General features: G+C 41.0%; 1 protein-coding gene across 4 annotated transcripts in view; it reads right to left on the bottom strand.

The window, feature by feature from the left end:
- Window positions 1–24647, bottom strand: part of dock4b (dedicator of cytokinesis 4b) — a 177211-nt gene that overhangs the window by 4324 nt on the left and 148240 nt on the right. For 3 of the 4 annotated variants that reach the window (XM_008401053.3, XM_017302824.2, XM_017302825.2), the window contains 16 exons: window positions 23934–24082; window positions 23299–23385; window positions 23075–23179; window positions 22656–22797; window positions 20873–21039; window positions 18891–18977; window positions 17228–17404; window positions 13712–13795; window positions 12749–12868; window positions 12274–12395; window positions 10735–10846; window positions 8446–8527; window positions 7112–7221; window positions 5058–5130; window positions 2295–2411; window positions 1612–1673 (listed from right to left, as the gene is read on the bottom strand). In XM_008401053.3, coding sequence (XP_008399275.2) covers window positions 1612–1673; window positions 2295–2411; window positions 5058–5130; window positions 7112–7221; window positions 8446–8527; window positions 10735–10846; window positions 12274–12395; window positions 12749–12868; window positions 13712–13795; window positions 17228–17404; window positions 18891–18977; window positions 20873–21039; window positions 22656–22797; window positions 23075–23179; window positions 23299–23385; window positions 23934–24082 — 1796 coding nt within the window. The remainder of the gene's footprint in view (window positions 1–1611; window positions 1674–2294; window positions 2412–5057; window positions 5131–7111; window positions 7222–8445; window positions 8528–10734; window positions 10847–12273; window positions 12396–12748; window positions 12869–13711; window positions 13796–17227; window positions 17405–18890; window positions 18978–20872; window positions 21040–22655; window positions 22798–23074; window positions 23180–23298; window positions 23386–23933; window positions 24083–24647) is intronic. The other variant, XM_017302826.2, reaches the window with a different exon arrangement.

Here is a 24647-nt window from a genome sequence, read left to right as displayed (position 1 = left end):
AGGGAGTCTCCGTTACGCCTCGGCAAGGCGCGGCCGAAAACAAACTCGGCAGGCGTGGATGTGCCGCTGTCGCACACGAATCCGACTAAAAGGCGTCGCACGCCGGGCGCCGAGCGGTCACTCACACACAAAAAAAAACACAACAACGTAATTGTCACGAGTGAGAAGACGGAGAGGTTAGCAGTCTGTGTAAAAAAATAAATAAATAAAAAAATCCAAACTACGGTGAGTCCAGCCAGATGGAGACCAGTATCGGTGCTGCTGTTTTTACCCTCATTAGGAGCTCTCGCAGTGCTTACTTAACCTTTCCTCAAACTTCTGCAGCTTTGACTGGCTGGTATTAACTAATAAGAAGCTCATTAGTGAGAAATCTGAGCCTGAAGTCAAAGCAAGAATAATCAGTTTGTTTGCAGACAAATGTAAAAAAAACAAAAAAAAAAAAAAACGGAGGTCAAAGATACTAAATCGTTGTTTTAACACCTTGGCTGATTGATGCTAAAGGGAGCGTTTAGTGCGCCTAGCTAACAGGTCTCCTCACTGCATTATTTGCAAAGTCTTTTTTCATTTACAGAGCGATTCAAAACTGTTCATAACCAAGAATTTTCCACCCAGATTGTATTAGAATTTAACCGTAAACTTCATTTTACCGCAATTTCATCTGATGACCATCCCACTGCAACCTGCAGACTAGCTTATAAATTGTCGAGAACTTTTTGCGATAAAAGATTATATTGTTGTTTTGAGACAATTTTCAAGTAATATAATAGCAATAATGGCACAATAGCGCAAGAACACATTCTCAACGATCATTGACCTATAATTTACAATAACACTTACAGACTAGTACTGGAAGACACTTTAAATACCCAAAATAAATAACGAAAACAACAGAAACGACAAACAAAATTAATTATGACGTCTGTGTAAACAGAATCGTCAGTCCGGGGAAAAAAAGGGCTAGTTGAGACCAAAACACCAAACTGAACATTCAGTTTTTGGTAAAAAAAAAAAAAAAAGAAAAGAGAAAAACGATAAATTAAGCAGACGAAAACGATTGAGTTTCTTTTGATTTATCACGCGATTAATTGATTTGTTTATCAAGACAATGTTAAACCTAAAGCCAGAGTGGAGACCAAATAGTTCCAATCAAAGTAACAGGTTGTGAAAATGCATGAGATTCTCTTTATTGAATCTGACAGAACGACGTTCGAAAAAATCCTTCTCACCACCACTCCCATTGGAAAAAGTTGCATGAATGCTGTTTCTTTTTTAAGGTATTGCAAATTATAATTGTTGTTTTGAGAATTGTTGTTTTGAGAAAATATATATATATAAAATCAGCAGACAAGTCTAATAAACCCATGTACGTTTTCAGAGTTTTCATTAAACAGGTGACATCCCTGCAGAACCTTGAATATATTTAGATAATACCCTCCAGCCAATCCCGTTTAGGAACCTCTTTGGGACGGCTGACACATTAAGTCCTAAATCAGCAGCGGTGGAGCCGGTCACAGCTCCACTGAGCAGTTAATACAACCCGTCTCCGTCTCACGTTCGACACAGAGCGGGATAATGACCGTTTCCAGAAGAGCGAACAGAAGCGGGACCGACCTTCTGCGGCGATCTGGACATGGGACCCGGCGACTGCGACCTGGCGTTTTTAGCGGAGGAAGCTGCAGACATAAAAAAAAAAAAAAAAACGGAGAGAGAGAAGAATAGAATTAGGGGAGCAGCGTTTTCGTTCACACAGTGGGATGACACAGCATGAAGTCATGCAAACAAGGACACACGAAGCAAAGAGAGCCTAGAGCTGAAAGAATCAGCAAAATCAAATAAACACTGTTGTTCTGCAGGTCCTCCAGACTGCCTGAAGCTGCCTCTACACCCAACAGCTGCTCTCGCGCTCTGGAGAGGGAGAGCGGCTCCATCTGCTGATGACGCTGCTGGGTTAACTGCGCTACAGCCCAAAACACTGAAGCTAAACCGGTTTCATCTGCAAATAATGCAAAAAAAAAAAAAAAAATCTAAAATGAAATAACACTTCGAGCTGATAGAAGAAGAAGAATTAAATTGCGTTGAAATGCAAATTTGAAACAAGTGGATTACAATCTGACGCCGGTCAGTATGGAAAGAGCGGAAATGCCATACGGCTTGAGGAGGATGTCAACAGCAGGAGGAGGAGGAGTCAGATGGGGGAAATTGGAAAAAAGAAGAGCCGTTCGAGAGCAGCAGGTGTCAAAAGCCAGATTGGGAAAAATTAGCGTCATTCTTCAGCAGAGGGGCGGCCATTTTACCTTGGTGCTGTGGCCTGGGAGGGATGGGAGGGCATATGGGTTTGGAGACATTGTCAGAGAAGGACGGCGAGCGCTCTTTGACGCTGTCTAGGCTCCAGCTACTGGGAGTGGGTCTCACTTTACAGCACACAGACACACCACACACAATGAAAATAAATAAATAAAATATTACAGCATGGAATTTGCATGCAAAAGCACAACATACAGTAGAGACACTGACATTTCCTATGGGTAATAACAGGCTGATGAACGAGGATAGAGTCGTTGTAAATGCATCAGTCTTCACACTTTAAGTGAATTTTGATCCGACTGTAGACATAAATCAAGATTTTAAAATAATTTCTTCAATATACTCTTAACATTTAATTGGCCTGTTATCTGGTCTTTCCCATTTTGAAGAAACTGGACCTCTAAATGTCACATAGCTTCACCTCACCAAGAAGTCATGCAGTCATCCATATTAAAAAGTGTGTAATACTTCTGATTGACCTAAAATTTTTTCTAAATAAATCCCTTTATGACCCAAGAATGTGCATAGCTAGAAGACTTGTTTTACTATTAAAGTCCAATGAAAGCGGAGATTTAATAATTGCCCCAACCCACAAATATTTAAAGCTGCAATGGGTCTTTCCAATAATTAATAGTTATAGAGGACACGCATGTCAGCTAGTGTGTGGCAAACTGCTCAAGCTCGATGTGACAGATTCAACCATGAACCTTTTCAACAGCTTGGCTTGTTATGCACCACATATTTCTGTCTTTTCTTTGAAATAAAAGTAGCTGAGTAGAAATGATGCAACGTCACATTCCTCAAAAAAAATAAATAAATAAAACACCCACAAAGGACATTGGGTTGTTTGCTCATTGTCAATCAAAGTGGATCAAAACTGTATTTTTTTTTCCCGAAGATGTTTGTGCAGTTGATTATTTTGCTTCCTTTTTTACATTTTACAGATTTATCTCCGATTCCCACAGGCCTTCCTTCATTTGGACATTTTCTGCAGAGAACGGAATAAAACGAGGCGTATCCTTTTGAAATTTCAAGTTCATTAAATGAGCCGACATTCGGTCACAACTTTAGATGCCGATATTTCTGTGAGAATAAATTGCAATCCGGAAATCGGTGCAGTTGTTCCTTGTATGCCAAATCTTAGAGTGGGTGTTAAACTCTAACAACGCCATCCAAAGATATAATTAGCAGGTTAAAAAAAAAGTTACACTTCCTCAGTAACAGGTTCTGGGCAAATTCTTCCACCTTTTTTTTTTTTTTAATCATCGTCATCAGTGCAGACGGCCCGCATCACCATATTGTGATACAGCGCGCTTCTCCTGCTGCGTTAGTTCCAGATCACAGTTTTGTGTTTTCGTGCGAGTCACAAGGAAGCCATCGCATCCACGCTCCTCGCTGTTTATTAAAAGGAGTGTCATCCGACACCATCTGTAATTATTCCTACGCTGAGGAAATAAACGTGGAGTCGTTGCTTGTTCTGTTGCACCTTAAATAGAGGTCCAAAAGAAAACATGGAGGCGGGGAAAGTTTTTGAAGAAAATTGGAAGAATTTTGGCCGAGATGTGAATAAATTGTCTTTAAGACCATAAAACTGGCTCAGAGCTGGTCGAGGATGATCTCATAGCACCCTAAGCCGTCGTAAAGCTTGGAGAAAACCAGTTTAAACAGTAAAGGCTAAAAAAAACAAAAGAAAAAACCCAAAAAATAACTGTTCTTTTCATGCTTTAAAGAATAATTCTTTAGGGCCTGATGGAGAAAAAAATGCATTAAAACATCAAATGGAACCAGTTTTTCTTTTTATGTTCAGGATTTGTTTTGAACCCACTTCAAAAATGCTAATGTCTGCATCGACTCTGGCTGAAAAGTTGACGGCAGACATGTTGCATCAGGTTGCAGAGGGTAAGAATAAAGAATAATAAAAAAAACTCGTTAAATTTATGTGACTGTATTTATGTGACCTATATTATGTGCGTCTTATATCACAAAATTGTATTTTACAGAAGGTAATTGCAACACACATAATATAGGCTTACTGCATATTTTAAAGTGTGATACCATATCCAATCTGAGCGACGTACACTAGGTTTGCACCGATTGCAGGGAATGAGAATTTATAGAAACGACAAAATTCACCAAACTACTGTAAAACAACAAATATTAAAGATCTATCTTCAGTTGTTTTTCGATGTAGGCGTTTATTAGAAAAAATGTTATTGTCAATAACGGCTCATTGAGAAAAACTGAATTCAGTCAGAATGGGAAATGTACGGTCAAGGCTTTGCACAATATGGTTCTTTGAAAAGGTCACTAAAATAAAAAAATTTAAAAAAAGTAAAAAAACAATCAGTGCATTTTTGTTATATTTCTGTTTTCAAAAGAAGCTTCTATGGAGATATTCGCTGCAGCTGCCAGAAAGATCCTTCGGTACAGTGTGTAGTAAACACACACTGCATGTATGAGCAAGATGGCCGACACTCTGGACAGTGCTGCATGCACAGACGAAAACACAAGAAGCTGTCTGGCTTCTGCAGCTTCGCATCACAACGCTGATGGCAGCCATTTCTCTTTGGGGATTCGGATAGATGGACACAAACAAGGAATTTGTGATAAAAACCCTTTTTCTATAGACATAAAATAACAGATATTCCCTGGAACAGTTTTTTTTTTTTTAACTGTTTCTGATTGCTGAGTGGACAGTTCCCAGTACAACTCAGGGGTATAAATAGAAGTGCAACGATAGCGAATAGCGATACCTTTATCTGGTGCCGAGAGGTTGGGGTCACTCCTGGGTAGAGTGGTGTCGCCTATCTGGTGAGCAGGAGCTCTCTGCAGAGTAAGGAAATCACACAAATTAATCTTAAAAACACACAACCTATCAAGATATTTCAGCTGCACTACATGATATAGATGATGCCTTTACAAAAATTGGACTTATAAGTCCAAGAGTTTTAGAATATGGATGACACAAACAGCAAAAGATCATAAGTAACAAGTTTAGCGTTCAAGATTTTGCTATAAGTTTAGCTTTAATTGTTAAAAGAAAAAGCGAGTTTCCTTAACCCTTTTGTGATGTTGCAATAGGGATGTGCGCATGGAGACTTTTATTTTGGGCAAGTATATTTTATCATGAAGAATTACCATTATATATCATGACACACAAAAAAAGAAAATCTGACCATGACATGTTATATAAGTCTAAAAGACCTAATTATCTGACAGATCATACATTTAAAACTGCAAAGAAATGTCAAGACATGTTGGCTTTGGCTCCGCCTGAGAGAAATGACTTTGCGCTCGCCCTAAAAATCGCAACAAAAAAAAAGAATGCAGCTAAACAACTCGTCTTTCTAATAACCGACATTAATCACCCAATAAAAAGTGTTTTGCGGCATGTAGGTCATCGGCAATAATCTCCTCCGCAGAATTAAACATAAACGGGGTGAAAAAGAGGTGAACTCCACATTAAGCCGCGACCGCGAGCGATGAACGGCCTTGAAAAGCAAACAGATTAGGGTTGTTTTGTTTTTTGTTAGTTTTTTTTTTTTTTTTGTTATCAGGGCTTTGTCAGTGGATTGATTGTGTGGTTCCGTTGCATACTGTCCTTCAACCGGGAAAGCAATTACAATATCACTGTGCTCTCATAACCTCTTGTTTTTATGTTATCAGCGTGGTGTACAGAACGGTTCCTTCCCCACCCCCTGCCACATAATGGAACAAAGCTGGGGTAATCTTTAGCAAAAACAGAAGTAGCATCTACTGCTCTTGAAAAATTGCACCTCTCAGCGACAAAATGGCCTTACACCACAAGCCCTCGCCAAGGAGACATTTTTGTCTCTTAGTCTTAGGCGGAAGTCACCCATTGAGATGTATTGTACATTAAAAAGGTGACCTTGTTTTCTGCCACAGTGTGCACCTCATTGGGTGCTGCAGTTGTTATAAACTTCGGAGTTTCCCTCTAGGCGGAATGTAACACAGCGCCGGACAACTACAGATCTGCTTCCTAATTTGCCTTTGTGTCCCAATCACACAACTGCGCACTTTGAGAAAAAACAAAAAACAACAACAAAAAAAAAACCCTCAACTGAGCCAAACCTTTTAGGCGGGCAGAAAGTAGATGAAATGGGTCGCTCTTTGAGGTTATTGTCTTATTTTTCCCGCTTTTGGCATACAAATGCATTCTATATATCTAAATATTGCCCCGAATGAGTTGCTAAATGTGTTGAAGGTTTTGTTGAACATCGCTTTTGACGCACTCCCTGTGTGAAAAGTTTATGCATGCTGGAGATCAGAACTCATTGTGTCCTGCTGCGTCATGACCAGGTCAAGGTCTCCTTCTATTCTAATTTCCAAACTCCAAAATGCTCAATGGTTTAAAAGGCTTTTAATTGCACTGAAAGGTGCCTGAGTCACCAGGATTTTTCTGTGGTTGTGCAACATATTGTATTTAGCATAAATACTAGCCTTCTTCTGCGCACTGCTTATCAGCTGGTTGAAAGAAGACTCATGCAACTTAGCCATCTTTTCAAATTAGGTGTCAAGCACAATGGCCGCCGTGGTGTACAAAGAGAAGTAGCACCATGTATTATTTTTACGCTAATTAAAACTATATCTGGAAACTTAGTGTCACATTAGCATCAAGCTATTACTGAATACTGGCTAAAGACTTTGGAGCCTGAATGAATTTACCGAGAACTTTGCACGATAATAAACATTTCCATGGCAATGTATCAACTACTAATATAAATTAGAAATTTATGAAGAGGAAAAATGCCAAAGTATAGACATAAATACGTTTATATTTGCCAACCTGTGCAGGATCAAGGGGGTTGGAGAAGATGGCACTGACTGGTCTCTCTCGCGGAGACAGGCAGGCATTTTCTCTGGAATGCTTGTGCTTTTCTGCCATTTGAGGCGAACCTGAAATGAACAGTATGATATGTTAGAGCCGTGTCTCACACACACACACATGCAGGCGTACGCAAGCATGCGCATTCGCAAACATGTTCAGGACCAAACAGGGAGCAAGGTGTTAGGCTATTACCCGCAAATACTGGCAATCAGGAAAGGCCAATCTCTCTTTCTCCCTCCAAGCCTCTCTCTCTCTTTGCCGTCCTTTTAGCCTCAATAGCTCCACAACATGATAAATGGCTTGGCCCCTCCTTCACACACACACACACGCACACACACACGCACGCACACATCCTCCTCACTCCCTCTAACCCAACTCCCTTGCCTCCTCCGTTACACTGGACAATCACAACAGGGACGTGAGCCACAGCTCGACACGGTTACGTGTAACACGAGTCAACAGATGAGGGCGAAATCCAAACGCACAATTTCGTCATTATTGCCGCCCTTCCCCCTCAGCAGCCGCCGCATGAATCTTGAACCATTAGCCAACTTGACAGCACTTGGAAGACCATCATATGAATATAAGATAGCAATTGCTGGCTCTCCTTCAGGTAGCACCACAGAGGCAATAATTCTCTGCACGCTTTATGGGTAGACAGAGGGCACTTTTATAAGGGCGCCGCCCGCCGTCAGCGGCTTGCCAAAGGGGAGTGCATACGCTTCCATAAACGTCTTCATATATTCTCGCTTTTTATGATCGGGATCGGGCAGAAACACATTTACACATTTGAACACATCAGGATGAGAGGGGCAGCAGGACGAGGCATTAGCTATTCACTCTACCCAGCGGTGGACGCTCGGATAGCCGAGTCTGGCCTGGACAGCGCTTGTTAGAAGGGAATAGTCAGCTCGGTTGTAGGAATCTCTTATTCTCTCTTACCACGTTGCGCGCTTTCGCCGGCGCAATGTTCCCTTCAACACCATTTCTTCCAGCTCATTTATTTATCCGTCTTCATTTTGTATTCTCTCTGTTTCGCCTTTCCTCGGTTTGTTTTAAATCAAGCTCACTTTTTCGACATTCTCTTTGAGGATCTTCCGCCGGGCTCCAACCTCATCAGACGGGATTGCCGTTCCGTTTTGGGAGACGGCAACGTCGAAAGGTTAAAACGTACAACGTTGCACGTAGAGAACACTCGATATTTCAGAGCACTTGGGACTGAAATATCAGCTGCATGCTAGCCCACAGGGCTCGGTTTTTTTGTGTGTTTTATTTGATAGAAGCCACCTTACCTCTGGCACTGGAGGGGGCTGAGCTGGTGACGTTGGGCGAGGCAGAATGGTTGGAGCTGAGGCTCGAGGTAGATGGACTGGGCTGGAGGCGGGAAACAGCACAACATCATGAACTTCTGTCTTAAATCACCAGAACATTAATGTTAATAAACTTCAAGTCACGGTTCATTTCTTTATATAGCCCGTTTACAACAGCCTTGGTTGGTTCAAACAAGCACAGTGTGGCATCACCTCTGATTCTAAATAATACTGACAAAGACTCATCTTTAGTCACAACTTAGAGTAAATCAAAGCTTTTTTCTCCAATATATTAAGTTAGGTGCAGATCTTTATTCTAAAGACATTATTCAAGTGATTTGCACAATCAGTGCATTTACTTCTGCTATTCCAGATGGATTTAGTTTAAAAATAAGGATGGTATATAAAACTAATGTACATTAGTAGCATTTTTAGCTATGTAAACGTTAGCTAACTGTGACACAGCACTGCTTAGGAGAAAATGCTTTGATATGCTTTAAGACAAACAGTTAAATGAGAATATAAACTAAAAATCTTCAATATAAATAATGGCAGCACTTTCAGAAGTAAATTTTAAATTTGAATATTGCCAATTTGCTCCATTGGAGTGGTTAGCATTACTAAGGAAATAAAACCATTTGTGTTTCAATCTCTACTCTGTACCGTATAAACACACATTTCCAGAGGACCTGTCATAATTCATTTGCTAGAAATATAGTCAGTATCTGTAATACTGGTGGTTTACAAACCAAACAGCATTGTTAATGTTACTCACTGGAACCTTGATATGCTTTGGAGAAATGGTAATGATTTATTTAAAACATTTTTAATCAGCAAAAAAGAAGCATATCTCCGTTTTTCTAAGCCAACAACGGCGGGATGGAGTCTTGGAAAAGAAAATATAAGAGATTGAAAATCCGCTGCAAAACTTTAAATAATGCATCTCTTTGAAAAAAATTAAAATAAAAACAGCAACACTGTTAGCTCCTGGGGTTCACAAACACCAGCAGTTTGTTTATAGTTACCGCCGAGTCATTTGCAAACTTAGGAATATTTTTTCAACGGCAATGTAAGAAATTTGATCCGCCAACACGCAGCTGGTGGAGATCATTTTAAACCAGGTTGTTTCCCACTTTCATTTTAATTTCCATCCAACTGAGTGAAACTGGATGGTTGACTTGTATTTAACAGCGGAGTTGGTTTCACCCGTTCATTTAACTCGACACGGTACACCGAGTGTTTTCGAAGCACGATTTACGTCTATATCTCGTTGCCGACAATAATAACATCTTGCTCTTTTTCCTGTTTGTGTGAAAAACTCAGCCAGAGTTTTGACTGTAATCTGACAAAGAATCTGTGGAGGGAGCAAAAACATACCAAAGACTTGAAACCAGCTGTCAAAATACTGGAACAGCAGAAATATGTAAAAGCCAAATTGATGTGAGGAGTTTTCCCCCAATGATCCAATGACATTTTTTTTAAATGTTATATTAACTGTTTAGTCATCACTCGAGGGATTTCTGTCTCATTTCCAATCAAAAACAAGCTTCTTTACTGGATAGAAATAGTTTTCAAGCCAAGTCTGCTACAGGTCTGAATACTTTTGAACTTCACTGTATCTGTAGCGATAACGCCGGTGCCTCGTTCTACTAACACCTATTAAATAACTGCAAGTAACACCTTAAAATGAAAACCTAAATCTTCAATTGGATGTCTTATTGCATCATTTTTTTTCCAAGGTACAGTAAAGCTTTAATATTCCAATCTATTATCCTAATTGACTCAGTCAGATTCCTGACAGCAGCCCTTTTTGCCTCCCGTGTTTCCCCTCTCTTATTATTACTCCGGTCCTGCCAGGTGCCGCGGACGGCTTGCCAGGAGTTGTCGGCAGCTCTTTGAATTGGCCAAATCCAGTTTAGATTAGACTTAGGCAGGGCTCCATGGACGGCCCGCACAAAGCACCGTGGCCTGAATTGATATAATCATGACAATTTGCTTGGCCGGACAGAACCCTGGAAGAGAAAAGTCGACATGATAGAGAGAAAAAAAAAGGGTCAGAGGAGAAGGGGAAAAAAAAAAAAAAGTGCAGGCGAATTCTGAAAAGGAAAAAAAAAAAAAGAACTGATGCGAGTTGAGCCTGTGGGGAGAGCAGGAGGGCAAATGTTGGGATGTGGACTCAATCTACTACTTTAACAGCCTTTTCCGGGGCATGTAGGCAGCGCTCGCGCGTGAGAGGCTGCTTGCATGTGCGTTTTACCGGTGAGGGATTACCTGCATGTTGAAGACTTCATCTGAGCTCTCCGACTGGCCGGTGATGTTGCTGACTTCGTTGGAGGCTTGAGATGAAAGAGAGGACGAGGAGTACCGGTTCACTGCAGGGTAGCTGCAGGGGCTGACGAGACAGAAGGAGAGAGCTTGTTACGGGGGATCTTTGTAAAAGGAAAGGAAGTTATTTTCTAATCTGTCGTGAACTCAAAAAAAAAGTTGAAATTCCCACTGAACGTTTTTTGCATTGTCTCACGTTGTGAGCCATAAACTTCAGCGTAGTATTTGGGGGGGATATTTTATCAAAGCAGCACATAACTGAAGTGTATTTCGTTTTTTTTTTTAAAAAACAATCTTATAAATGTTGAGTACATTTGGACTATATGCTTACGGTTTTATGGAAAATTACTCGTTGGCTAAAAGCAAACATGACATAAATGCTGTCAACAGTGAAACACTGAATTATGTCAGAATTTGTTTCTTTTTAGTATTTTAAACTAAAAACATCAAAGCTTTATTGATACAGAATGCTTAGGCAGTTTAAATAATATTAAAGAACCTGTTTTAAAAGAACAGCACAGCATAATGGTTAATGACCAAACATTTGGAGTAAATAAATGAATTATAGTGGTTTTTGTGAAATAACTCACTCTTTTTTGAAAATTCTTTGCAGACGCTAAATGAAATCAATCATTATCTTCCCCTAACAAAACATGCCAAACATTATTATTGTCAAAAGTTATAAATGGCCATTCTGGAGGGCCTTCATAGCTACATTTGGCTCCAGACCTACAGGGTGCAGACATCTGGTCTAGCATGTAAAACCACAGTAATATGCGTTGAAGCTAAAAAAAGATGTTTAAATATATATTTATACATTTCTTTTTCTCTAACAGTTACTTTGGCAGGTTTCACTTACCATAAATTCACCATGGAGTCCAACACAAAGGGCAAACCGGCGGCGGAAAAAAAAAAGAAGAAAAAAAAAGAGGTATCAGTTTGGATAAATAAATAACAGTTACAACAAATTCAGCATTTCATCAAATGACATCAAAATCTAAAGAAAAGAAAAAAATGATATCTAACAGTTTTTGCATTCTTTTTTCCCTCTCCACAGAAATCAAAACTTTGCACATGGTGGAAGAAAAAAAAAAAAAAAGGATAAATGTCACAGTGAGATTGAAGTGATGCGTGCGTCCCCAAAGTTTTTGTGCCCTGTGGGATCAGACTGTGGGAAGGAGAATGTCGCAGGTAGACAGGGTGGAAGGGTCACTGAACACATCAAAACACCTACACACACACACACACACACACACGCACACACGCGCAGCCACCCACAGTGAGCCGAAAGGCAGATCCCTGTAGGTTACCCTCCTCCCCCCACTCTTTCTCTTATTATAAACCAACACCATAAACAGATGGAAGATGCAGACAGATGGCTTTTATGGTCATTTTTAAATCTTTAGCACGATAAAATACAGTCGTCTTTGACATATACATAGGTGCAATTTACAAATAAATGCATAAAAAGAAAATAGTCGTCACCTCCGCCTTGCCACCCCTCTGCCTGCGTCGGGGCTGATGATGCTGGGCACGGAGTTCCTGTAGGTCCGCGGGCTCCCGTTGGTGAAGGGCACGGGGCTCGCGCGCACATAAGCCGGGAACTCCTGTGGTTTCACACGGAGGAAAGTGGGATGATTAAAAAAAAAAAAAACGCTACTCGGCGCCAGCGTGTGGCATGTAGATAAAAATCTGTGGTATGTAGATGAGGGGAAGTTTGTTTAATGAGGGGTGGCTATCCCCTTTCCCCGCCCCTCCACCCCCGCCTTCAGTGGACGGCAGGGGTCATTTCGCTTGGAAGTTTGAGCGCAGCAGATGCTTTCTACTGTCAAATTTGCTGTACGCTCCCGCAAAGACGTCCGTTAATAATTCAAAAGGTAATGACAGAAGACGTGCGGTGTTCAGAAAATTCTGCTCGGTACGTTTGAGGTTGTACCTGATTTACAACCTGGTGGCCTACCTGTATGCCCAGACTGGATTTCATCAGATGGAACTGGTCCACTAGCTTCTTGTGGAGCGGTCTCATGTCTTGGGGAACGTACTTCTCGTGCACAGCGAGGCCGTATTCCAAGATGTGCGCCTGGAACGCAGAGACAGAAATGACAAATAACAGCTCCAAGCGCCTGATATTCGCCCAGAATGATGAGAAGTATATTTTATTCGGAGGAGCACACCAACTGTTAAGCATGGTGGTGGCAACATTATCGTGTGGATCATTGACAGAACTAAATGTGGATTGCATAAAGTGGATGGAATAACGAAGATGTACAGCTACCTCCAAATCTTTGAACTTCACTTTAAATATATCCTGCTGGAACACCAGCAGGATATACAAGCCTATATTCAAGCTCTGAGACAAAACGCAGCCTTCCCCTTATTAAAAATGCATGGACTATGTCTAAAAGCAGGATCTGTGCCAGTAAGCAAACCCATTAAAAAAAAAGTCTTCCTTTCCTGGTAATCCAGCCAGAATTATGAAAAAAGGTTGTCAACAGTGATAAAAAAGTGTAAGATCTCTCTCTGCATATTCCTAAAAGATAAATGAACCAATGCTGCGTACAGAATATGCGTGGTGGGAAATGTAATAGTTTGGGTTTTTATGTATAATATTCACTATTTAAACATAATTTGTTGCGTTGTCCCTCCAAAACAAAGCACGATCCAAATGCAAACACTAAACGAACATTATATTTGTAGTGATGATGAATGTAACACTTCAGACAGACATTGTAGTTGCTATAATCTTTATATGTAAAAAAAAAAAAAAAAACCCATATAGGATTCATGACAATTAATAGTAATAATAACCATAGAATTTTGTGAGCACATTCTTATAATCAAAAATTTACAGCGTGTCTTGGGTTGTTGCTTTTTTTTAAATGTATTCCCCCCCCAAAAGATAATTATTTCTTTCATTTCAAACCTGTTCAAACATGAGCTCCCTCAGTCGGCCAATCTTGTCTCCGTCCTCGGGATGATTCATAATATAGTCCTTCACGAAAAAGGCCTGCAAGTAAACAAAATGCAGAACATTTGAAGGCCCGAAGGCGGCTGTGCTTTCCGCGTGACGATGTTACCTGAATCCCAGCAGGCCGTCACTCGGTGAATGCGAATGTGTTTTATGTCTTGTTTTTGAGCAGCCCCTTCAATGCATTAAGGAAGGTTTGAGCAAACACGCAAGGAAAGTGAACAAAAGAAAGCATTACTTCCATTGGATTTTAGAGGAGTAGGAAGGGAGGATTTAAAGATCAAGGTTTATAAAAGCTTTTTCTTTAATACAATTTTTCCAATTGCAAAACCAAAGAAGAAGAAGAAAAAAAGTCCTCCTGCTGCTAAGCTAATTATAAAATACTAATTCAATTCAGAATTCTGTCATTTATATACTCTTGTTTTTATTTTAATACATTGATTTAATATTAAAAATATAATAAGTACCAGTGTAATTTAGCCATAGGTTTTGCTTACTACAAAACAAATACGCTAATATTAGCTAGTTAACTAGCCTGGCTACCTGTAGCTGGTTAGAATAACTCATTGATATTTGTCTTCTCATTGGTAGCTACGTTTTGTGACGACCATGTAACAGAATGACTGTCTACTAGCTAACCACCAAAAACATTTGGTGGTTAGCTTCTACTCATGTTAGCATCTACTTTGGGGCTTCTTGGTGAAGCTAAACAAAAGGATCGACTTCCCTGGTTTTGATCAAAATCTCAAATAATTGGACAAATTAAAGCTGAACTGTGTGCCTATTTGCTGAAAGGGAATTCTTTCAAAAACAGTTTCAGATTAAGACTAGCATAAATAGGAAAATATAAGAACTAATCCAATGAGTCCAATTTTTCAGAGCTGCCATTCTGCATCTATTGGATGCATTCATGTGTTTCGGGTGTGTTGGTGGAGGAACTCATTGAAAAGTAACACGATAGTAGCTCTAACCTGGACTGAATAAATTGACTACAAATTTACTTAACTCCATACTGTATATGATTTATGAAATATGAACCCTTTGTGTAGTTTAAAAAAAATATATATATAACAAAAATCTTCAATCATCCCGATCTCGTAAACAACGTCAGTTTTTAAACGCCTTTTGGGCAGTTATCCAGGGCGGCATTAGAAATGAGGGCGGAAGAGAACTTATCGTTTTCCATTTCCTCTAGACGTGTGTCGTCAAAGAGGATTTGGCGTCACCTGCTTGTTTACTTGGGAAACTATCCTACATGTTTTGTGCGAGACTGCACCGTATCGCACCCCGCCATATTATTTAGACGACTTCCTGCATTTGTGTTGTTCGGAGGACGGCAAAGGGGAGCGGCCCGCCATGCAAGAACCACTACTGCCCTTGAACCAAACATTGTGTATTCTCGCCCAGCGAGCTAGAAGCTTTGTTCCCCCTCATATTCCCTATACATAAACTGTCAAGTCCTTGCTGTTTACAGTGGCATCAACACTTGTCATACGTCCACAGATTACTGCAAATCCTTCCCAGTCTGTGCTAGACTCGGCTGAAAGCGGGGAGAGAGGATGAGACGATGAAAAGCCCAGCTCACAATCTGCTCTCAAATCTGCCCCAAAAGGAAATTCAGAAGGAGGAGAAGAAGAGGAAGGGAAAAAAATAGAAAAGAAGAAAACGAGGAGAGGCACTAAAAGGTAAAAAAGGGGGGGCTGTTTGCAAAAAGCGCAGTACAGTTCCTCTCAAGGACACAGCTGTCTGTTTTGAAAGAGACAGACTGAGAGAAAAGATGCTTGAGGCTGCTTTAAACAGTCACAAACAAACACAGATCCCTATCAAACGGCTTTCGCAGGCTGAATACTCAAGGTGTTTTAATATTCCAAACATCACCAGATGGCAATCTTTATCAAATTAGTATGCACCGCACAGGATAGCATATCTTATTAAGCTCTGCAAAATGGTTAGATAACACATTTTAAAACATTTGAGTGCATAAATATTGTAGGTTTTTTTTTTCCTTTTTTTACCCCTTTGGTTGCATTTCAGCTTCAACCACAAATCATAAGCCTCAGGGAAAGGAAAAAAAATAAAAATAAAGCTGCAAAGCTGATCGATAATCTGCAGCGTGATGGAAATTTCTCGTCGGACTGCGACGAGTGGGACCCGGCTACCGAGAGACTTCAGTTAATCATTAGCAAAGTCCAATTAGAGAGGGAGCGCTGATGGGAGGGGAAAATAAATCACAACGCGTTTCTTCCCTCCCTCCTCCTCTTCTTCTTTGGAAAGGGGCTTCAACTCGGACTGGAGCAATAAATCTGAATATTAATAATGACAATTTCTCCCTCATTTGTAGCAGGGCCTCCACGGCTGCCAATCGGCATTAAGGAGGGAGAAGAAATTAATAGATTTATAGGTGCGGCCCGCGAACGCTCGCGATGTCGCGATGGCTCGAGGAAAATCGGGGTTGATGTTGGTGGCAGTGTGTTTGCGGCACGAACAAAAAAAAAAAACAAAAAAAAAAGGAGCCATATTTGTCCAGTTTGAGTAAATATTCAAAATTTCTTTTGTATTATTATTATTATTATGCAAAGAAAGAGGATAGGGATTTACAAGAAATTAAAAGTAGCAGAGAAATATGGATACAGCTTTCTGCATTGGGCCTGCAAACAGGCATGCACAACGAGGAAATGCACATGCTCCCCCTCACCCCCCACCTCTTCCTGCCTCCAGATCCACGCTCACAGCAGTTGCTAAGCGACAAGCAGAAGAGTCCACTCAGTTTGCTGAGGCTAAAAAGTATTTTCTTGAGTAGATTTTAAGTTGTTTTTCCTTTTCTTTTCTTTTTTTTGAGGCTGTTGTGCTTTTCCTGGAAAATTGGAGCACGCCGCGCGGTTATCCTCCAATCTCCCGCGCGCCGCTCTCGAGAAGCTGCAAGCAGATGCAAATGTTTGTCGGCGAGACGGAAGACGTCTCTCCTTTTTGTGTCTGCCTTTTACTATTCTATCCTATAATGCGGCAGCTGCATAAATCCTCCTACCTCATTCAATAAGCTAATATTAGTCATCCATCTCTTTACACTCCTTCCCCCCACCCACCCCCACCCCGCTATTTCTCTTTATGTGATTTTTTATGCGACGCCGCTTTCTCCCCTCATCTATCCTTCCATCCAGCCATCTATTCGCTGACTGAAAGCTCCATTCCATCCCCTCATTCCAGCATCAACCATCTATCTCATTTTTCTGCTTCCAGCCCTCCTCTTGCTCTCCACTCATCTATAAATTCGATCAAAACCTCGCCGGGCCGCTCGTGCATCCATCCATCCAGCTGTTCATCTGCTCCTTTTTTCTTTTTTTCTCCCTCTCCCCATACGGCCCCCTCCGCTTCATGCGTCCCACCTTCATACATCATTAGGCAATCTATATGTCAGTGCTTCCCGACCCTCGGTCTCTGTGGAACCGTCCGCCGCCGCCGCCCCGTTCGTACCTCTTGGTAGCGGGCCAGGCCTCCGTTGACGGCGGCGTCGATGACCCCGTTCAGGCACATGGTGAGGGGGTTGATGTTCTGCATCTGCCGGCTCTGGCACTGGGTGATCAGCGTGCGCAGCTGCAGGTTCTTGTTCTCGATCACCTCGATGGCGTTCTCCAGCGGGCTCACCTCCACCTGCGCGGTTGGGAAAACGTTCCGCTCAGCGTTACAAGCAACTCCACAGGCGCCTTTTGATTCCTTTGAATTTAACCGAAACGTTCGCTCGCTTCAATTTAATCCAAGGCGACGAAAACTCAAAGTTGACTCACCACACTAATAGATTTCAAGCTGTTATTTCTGTTAAGTTTGAGGATTATGGCTCACGGCTAAAGAAAACGAAGCAAAAACACGGTTCTCATAAAAGTTCTACCTTGCGTCAGAAATAAAAATATTTTAAAAATAGAAAAACATTTTTTAATCACAATACTTGGGTTATGATAATGACTATTACTTTATAGTAATAAAGCCTTCGAAAGTGATGAAAGTGCTTCACAACAAGCAACATCACAGGTAGATAAATGATAAAATAGTAAATAAAATTAAGCTTAGTAAAATTTGTGTAAAGTGGAAGAAAAAAATGCAAAAAAAAAATCTGAATGTCAGTAAAAAACAATTTATGGGTATAATTTTTGTAATCTTCTATAATGCTCAACTTTGAAAAACTGAAATCAGACTTGTTGCTCCCATTCTGCCTTCTAAATTTTAGTTCTTAAACATTCACGCTTTTAATTCTCCTGGATTTCATGCTTTATTGACCACTATTAGGCAGCTTCGTTTTATCTTTTGTTTATCCTGGAATAGTGGATAGTTTCTACATTTCTATACTCAACTCTAATTGACAATTTTCACAGACCTTTTATACATTTAATTGGTCAAATTAAGACAGTTGTGCTTCAGGGAAAATAAACACATTTTGTACATTTTAGCTCTTGAGAAATAATACTCGGAATTTTCAGAGCCATTTTCTCCTGCAGTGAATAAAAACTATTAAATGTATCTCACGAAAAACAAAAAAAATCCAACAACCAAACAATTAAAATGCTCTCCACGTTTCTGAAGTGGGTGCTAATTATCTTAGCATCTCTTTTACAAGTGGAAGGAAGCAGCAATTACTCGGCTCCTGGTCACTTTTAAGCACGCTTTTCTTTTCATCCTCCATTTTCCATTTCTGACTTTCATATTTTAGTCCCTCATAAAGACTAATCCTTTAGCCAATTTCATATTTCATGTGCAGATGTGCTGCTAAACCATCACAGGGTAATTCAGAATTTACATTCAGGCAATTTTGCAGCACGTTCAGCGGCTGGAACTAAAGAATATGAGCTCAGACCTTAAAAGACCGAAGCTGGCTCGTGTTTCGCATATTCACTGGACGCCATTTCAGTGTCAACCCACTTCTTTGGCTTCTGAATGATACAATTTTAGAGGGTTTTTGAAAACCTACACGTTCGAAACTGGTGGACGTTTAAACGTTTCCCAAAATCTGAGCCATTTCTTCGGGGAATTTAAAGTCAAAATGTACGTAGGTGTCTAAATCTCCCTTATGTGTGACGGCCATGTATGATTTTATGTCTTCAAGGTAATTTTTTATTTTTCTTTAATCAAGAGTGTTCGCACTCACCAGCTCTCTCTTCTCGACTTCAAACCAGCGGGAAATGCCTGGGAGACTCTGAACCAAAGTCAGGGTAGTCCTCTCCACCCACAGGCTCTGCAAAAAAAAAAAGAAGAAAAAAAAAGAAAACCTTATTTTTATGAGATTGTGCTGATCACTAGAAACCCCCCCCCCAAAAAAAAAAACATCCCTACTTATGGCTAATGCACAAATGCTCTCCATTTCAAGCACTTAAGGCGACACATCCCGCAAAAAAGGTTCGCTTCTGGTTGCAGGTCAAGTGTCACGTCTGATCCGTTATGTCATCATTCACGTTCCGGCGCTTACACAGCGGGGCCGGCGCGCTCGTCAATACGCCCCGCGTCTCGCAAGGTCACTCTGACAGGATGTAAACCGCGGCAACTCGAGTATTTACAGGAGGCTCTTAATATAACACATTCATCCTATAGCGCTGCATATGTGACAGCGTGTGTGCCACAATGTAACCATGTCGACAAACCTGAGGAGTGGAAAAACTGTTCAGTATTTATTGTGCTGTGTTTCCGCCTACTGTATTCTCAAAACCTCACGTTCTTTTTGATTTGACTAGACACTGCCTTGTGTCTAGTCAAAGCCACTAGCTTTTTGCACATTTTGTTGATTTGCAACCACAAATTTGACTGTTTTAGTTACAATTGGTGCAATTTCATGTAAGAATAAATACAGCTGTAGCTACAGAAGAAACACTACTTTACAGGCTTCTGGAGGAGCAGCACAGATCCACGGCTCAGGTAGGGGGGGAATTTGTCACTAATCTGGTCAGAGAGACGGAAAAACTAATCCGTTGCTGAATGAAAGCCATGAGAAAGTCTCGATTGCTTTTTGCTATAAGAAACATACAAAAAAAACTGATTTATAAGCAAGAAACTGATTTTGAAAAAACCTATGCATTCCTTACACACAGAAAAGCCAATTAAACTTATTTTTTATAATTGTCTTTTTGTTTTCTTTTTTCTTTGCTGAAGAGACCTTAAAGAGAAATTGGGATAGATACAAGATGAGATAATTTTTTTGGTTTAACTCCAGTTTTGGACGAAGCGTTTTGCTCCAGGACCCTCCAAAAGAGCAGCTGAGAGCGGAGGCGCAGCATCGATCCAGTGTCCTCGCGCTGAAGGAGGGTCTTCCGACTCACTACACAGCCCTGCCGCCCTCTATTGATTTTATGCTTTTAAAGGCCAAGAAACCCACCTGAACACAACTCGCAGGAGGCAAAAAAAGAAAAAAAACAAAAACAAAAAAAAGAAAAAGAAAAACAGTGCCTCCAAACAGGAAGTTGAGAGAAACGTCCAACATAGATACAAGGCTCTCCGCATTTCCACTGAAATAATATAAACAAATTTTTTTTGTGTCTGTGTTCGATTGATGGCTTTTTTATTTACGGGGAGATCACACAATAATCATACATTACCAGACCTGCTGCGCACTCTAGTCACAACATTAATGTTTATTGCACGCTATTCCTTCCTCAAGGCCAGAGACATCCAGCCTAAATGAAAATGCGATACCGTGATTAAATTTAGCCAAGTAACCTTGATGGAAGTGATGAGAAAACGTTACGAAGCCTGCGTGCAATAAAAGCTGAATATTTATGAGTGTAATATTGGGTTCTGTGTTGCTGGGCGTCTTAAAAGTGTGTGCAGCTGCAGGACCGCATCAGCCTGAAAAGGCTTCATTTGCGCTCAAGCCTCACACGGCTCCGACTACTGCCTGGGTTTTTTGTGTATAATTACCGATGCTGCTTCCCTAATGAATAAAACATGCGCCGCCGTACACAGACTAATACCGGAGCGCAAGCTATCGCTACATACATGCGTGATAGATGAGAGAGGCCAGGAAGGATGTCAATGAGCCCGTTTCAAATGGTTCAGGTGAGAAAGCGCTAATGGAATTATCAGTCTTAACATTTTCCCCTATATCCACATGTGTAGGTGTTCTCGCGCTTCTTTCTCTACCTTAAACTCGTTCTCCTTGTCTTTGGTGCCCTTGTGGAAGGGTCGGTCGTATCGGAACTTCCAGATGTGGTTGAACTTGTAGAAGCTCTTGATGTTGTCCGGCACGCCGTCTCGCTGCAGCACGTCCTGGCTCTCCGGGATGGGAGTTACAGCGTAGATCTGCAGGTCTGGAATCCCCCCCAACAAGTCAAGGAAAGTGTGAGAGTGCAAACGAGGGAGAAGGGCTGCGGGGCTGAAACGGACAATTTTTCAAAAAGCTGGAGGACCACGGGAACCCTTAGGATGTTCCAATGGGCAGATGAAGATTTTTTTTTTCCTTCTTAAAGTGTGGTTGAGTGCCTTGTTTACATCCACATGGAGGGAAGGGAATGTCGGCAGGACATAGGGTGTGTAGGGGTCTTCAAAGCAAGCAGTGGAGCCATTTGGTTTATTTTTGCTTAACTCAGTCTCACCTTTATTAGCCGAGACTCTCGCACTGATGAGCAGATTTATGATAGGAAGAACGGCTGATTAAAATCAATCATGAATGCACGAGTGTTGGTGATAAGGATACATGAATGGGTGAACAATGTGACAGAGGTGCCATTTGTTGGCATAATATTAAAACAACACACCAGGTGTGGATGTAGACGATCGATATCGATGTCAAATTTACACGGGTATGTCCAAAACATTCACATGTGGACATGCAAAACGTAAATCCTATTCGCACACACATTAAATGTACACGTACGATTCACATGTTTGGGCAAATAATTCACATGCAAACCGAGTCTTGCCATCCTTAGAATTAACCTGCATGCTGACACTGCAAAAACGCATGCCAACAACTCGCATGGCACGTGTTCAGATTTCACCAAAACCCATTTCATTTTAATGTGCACACATTCAATTCACATTTACATGTGAAGTTTTACATGCGCACGCATCCTACGCACACGTGCAGGCGTTAAATAACCCTGTCCATGATTATAGTGCGCTCATGTTTGTATACCGTTCAGACCGACGTATGCACACACACATCCGTTTACACACTCACAAATCACTTGACACACAACTCGCAAGAAGATTTATATGTAATCCAGAAGTAGATGTAGAACATTGAGATGTAGATTAAGTGATTTTTTTCCCCAGTCGTCGTGTCTGTGTGTTGCGTTTCGGTACTTCTATGTAGGCCAACACTTGTCCCATACATACGTGTGAATAATTAACAAGGCCAACATGTTGTATTTATTAATTCAAGCAATGCATGGAAGTGAAATGAGCTTTCCCTTTGCTATTCAGAGGATGTGCTATATGTACAGTGAGAGTGGTTTCAGGAAACAGAATAATGCCAAGTACAATAATTGTTTTGTGCAGCACTGTGGAGGCTCAGGCAGCCAGAGATGCAATTCTTACAGCTGAACCATTCAATATACGTTGACCTATTTCTCAACCTGATTTAGATTTTAGTTTTCTGTGAATCTTCAAAAACCAAACAAACAGGCTTATTCCCATTCACTGGCAAAAAATGTATAAAATAAAATAAAATAAATCATGAGCCTCTTTGGGAAACCAGATTCTGGGTTTATTTCCCACCACAGTGCACCTGACTGCAGTTTGTTTGTTGCATGCACTCTGCAGTACAGTCTACTTTTGTAAGTGGCTGATGAAACGGCAAGGAATGGCATGTGGTCAGTTATGGATACAGGAAACATACAAGTACCCGTGTTTTCTGTTGTCAGTAGACAGTTAAACACAAAAAAGAAAAAAAGAAGAAAAGATTCTGTCTCGTCAAGGATACACTGTGCATCGGCCTGGTATATGGTCTGGTCCGGCTGGTTGACGTGCTGCATAGCGATGGCGTGAGGAAACTCGTTGAGCATCCGCTGCTGGAAAGCCTCCAGCCTCTCGTAGTCATGGCCGCGGCACACAAACTCTTTATTCTGCAGCATAGAGTGAGGGAATTTTAGAGGTGAAGCAGCACGGGGATAGCTTGACATCTAGTGGCTGGAGCACGCAACTGCAAACTCCAATAAGGCCAGGGTCCGTTACATCATTAAATGGCGCAGAATAAAAGTTGCTGAATGTCACCTTACACTGGAGGAGTCTTGCATAAGAGAATGTTAATTCTCTCTGCAGCTTTTTCCCCCAATTTTGCAGACAGGAAAAGTATTACACAATCCAATATAGAGAATATGAAAATTGTGTTGTTTTTTTTACCCGTAAGAAGAAAGGGAACTTCTTTCCATAGAAGCCAACTCTGAAGAATTCGGGCTCTAATCTTTGCTGGTCCATGATTTTGTCATACAGGGACGCTTCCATCATCTGACAAAGAAAATCAGCCGCTGCGTTTATAATTTCCCTCTTTTCCCAAGCTAAACGGATTAATAGAAATCCTGTTTTCAAATCTTGACTGCATGCCTGCAGCTCCTCTCACAGCTCACCCTCATTTTGCTCAAGTTCCTGTAGTCGTAGTAAGACTCGTACTGGTCGGCGAGCTCCCTGCAAAGGATGATGCCGTTCTCCCAACACTGAGGTTCGAAAAGAGCAGAAAGAAAGAGAGGAAAAAAAAAAAAAAGTAAGAACAAACCCTGAAGGAAAAATCAGATTCAACATGCAAGATCGTTAACAATCCACTTGATGGCACTATTGAGCCAACAAAAAAAAAAAATAAAGATAAAGAATCAATTGCACCCTCTCCTTGCACAGGTATTGGTACAGAATCCAGCAGACTTGCTAATTAAACAGGAAGCTTTTCCTGCTGCCTGCTGCCTCCCCACCCCTACGAGGTCGTGCCGGCAGATGGCAAAGCCAGCGAACGTGAGGACTATTTCTATCGAGAGGAGTAGTTTTAATGATTCCCTAAATTCATCTGGGATTGGGGAGCTTTTTGATAATTTGTCTCTGCAAGAAGTGTCTCTCTGAAGAGCAGTAAACTTTTGATTAAACCATGAAAATGTTGGCGTATTCAGCTAAAAAAAAAAAAAAAGAAAAATTGTTGGAGGACACAGCATGCTTAAAATTTTAAGTATTATACTGAAATGCAGGATAAGATCGCGCACGCTGTGCGCTGGCTCACCTTTCCCCTATCAAAGTTTTGGATGATGGTGAGATGCAAATACTCCTTCCTCTGCCACTCGCTCTGCATGGGGTAGTTAAGAAACTCTCTAAGAGGTCGATCTGACCATTCCAGTAGCTCGTCATACAGCAGCAGGGTGTACGAAGCTTCTGCAATAATCACGAAGAAAGAAGTTCAGATCAGACGTGTGACGTTACGAAAAAACGACTGGAGGATAACACGGTACAGGCGTTCAGAAGTACTCGTGCGTTTTACATTTTTCCACTTTTTCTTAAGGTACAACCATATTTTTTTCCCCATGCAATTCATGGGCTATATTGTCTTGTCGGAAGGTGAACTTCACCTCAGTCTCAAGTCTTAACTGCCTGAACTTTGATTCATGTATTGCATTTGTGACTCCTCTAAGCAACTGTTTTTTTAAGAGTGCAACTTTTATCAAAATTTATCAACTTGTTGACTTTTGGAGACCCCGATGATGGTATAGCAGTTTTTTTCTTTTGAGTTTGTCCATCACATAAGATCTCAATACGACAAGGTTGTGTTTATAACATGGCTAAAAGTGGAAAAGTTCAAGGAGTATGAATACCAAGACGGTAAGAACAGCAAAATATGAATGCATGTATACAGTGGGGAGAACAAGTCTTTGATACACTGTTGATTTTTCAGGTTTTCCCACTTGCAAAGCATGTAGAAGACTGTAATTTTTATCATAGG

Source organism: Poecilia reticulata, chromosome 23 (assembly GCF_904066995.2).
Source record: "Poecilia reticulata chromosome 23, P_reticulata-male-v2, whole genome shotgun sequence".
NCBI lineage: Eukaryota > Metazoa > Chordata > Actinopteri > Cyprinodontiformes > Poeciliidae > Poecilia > Poecilia reticulata.
This window is presented reverse-complemented; position numbering and strand designations above follow the sequence as displayed.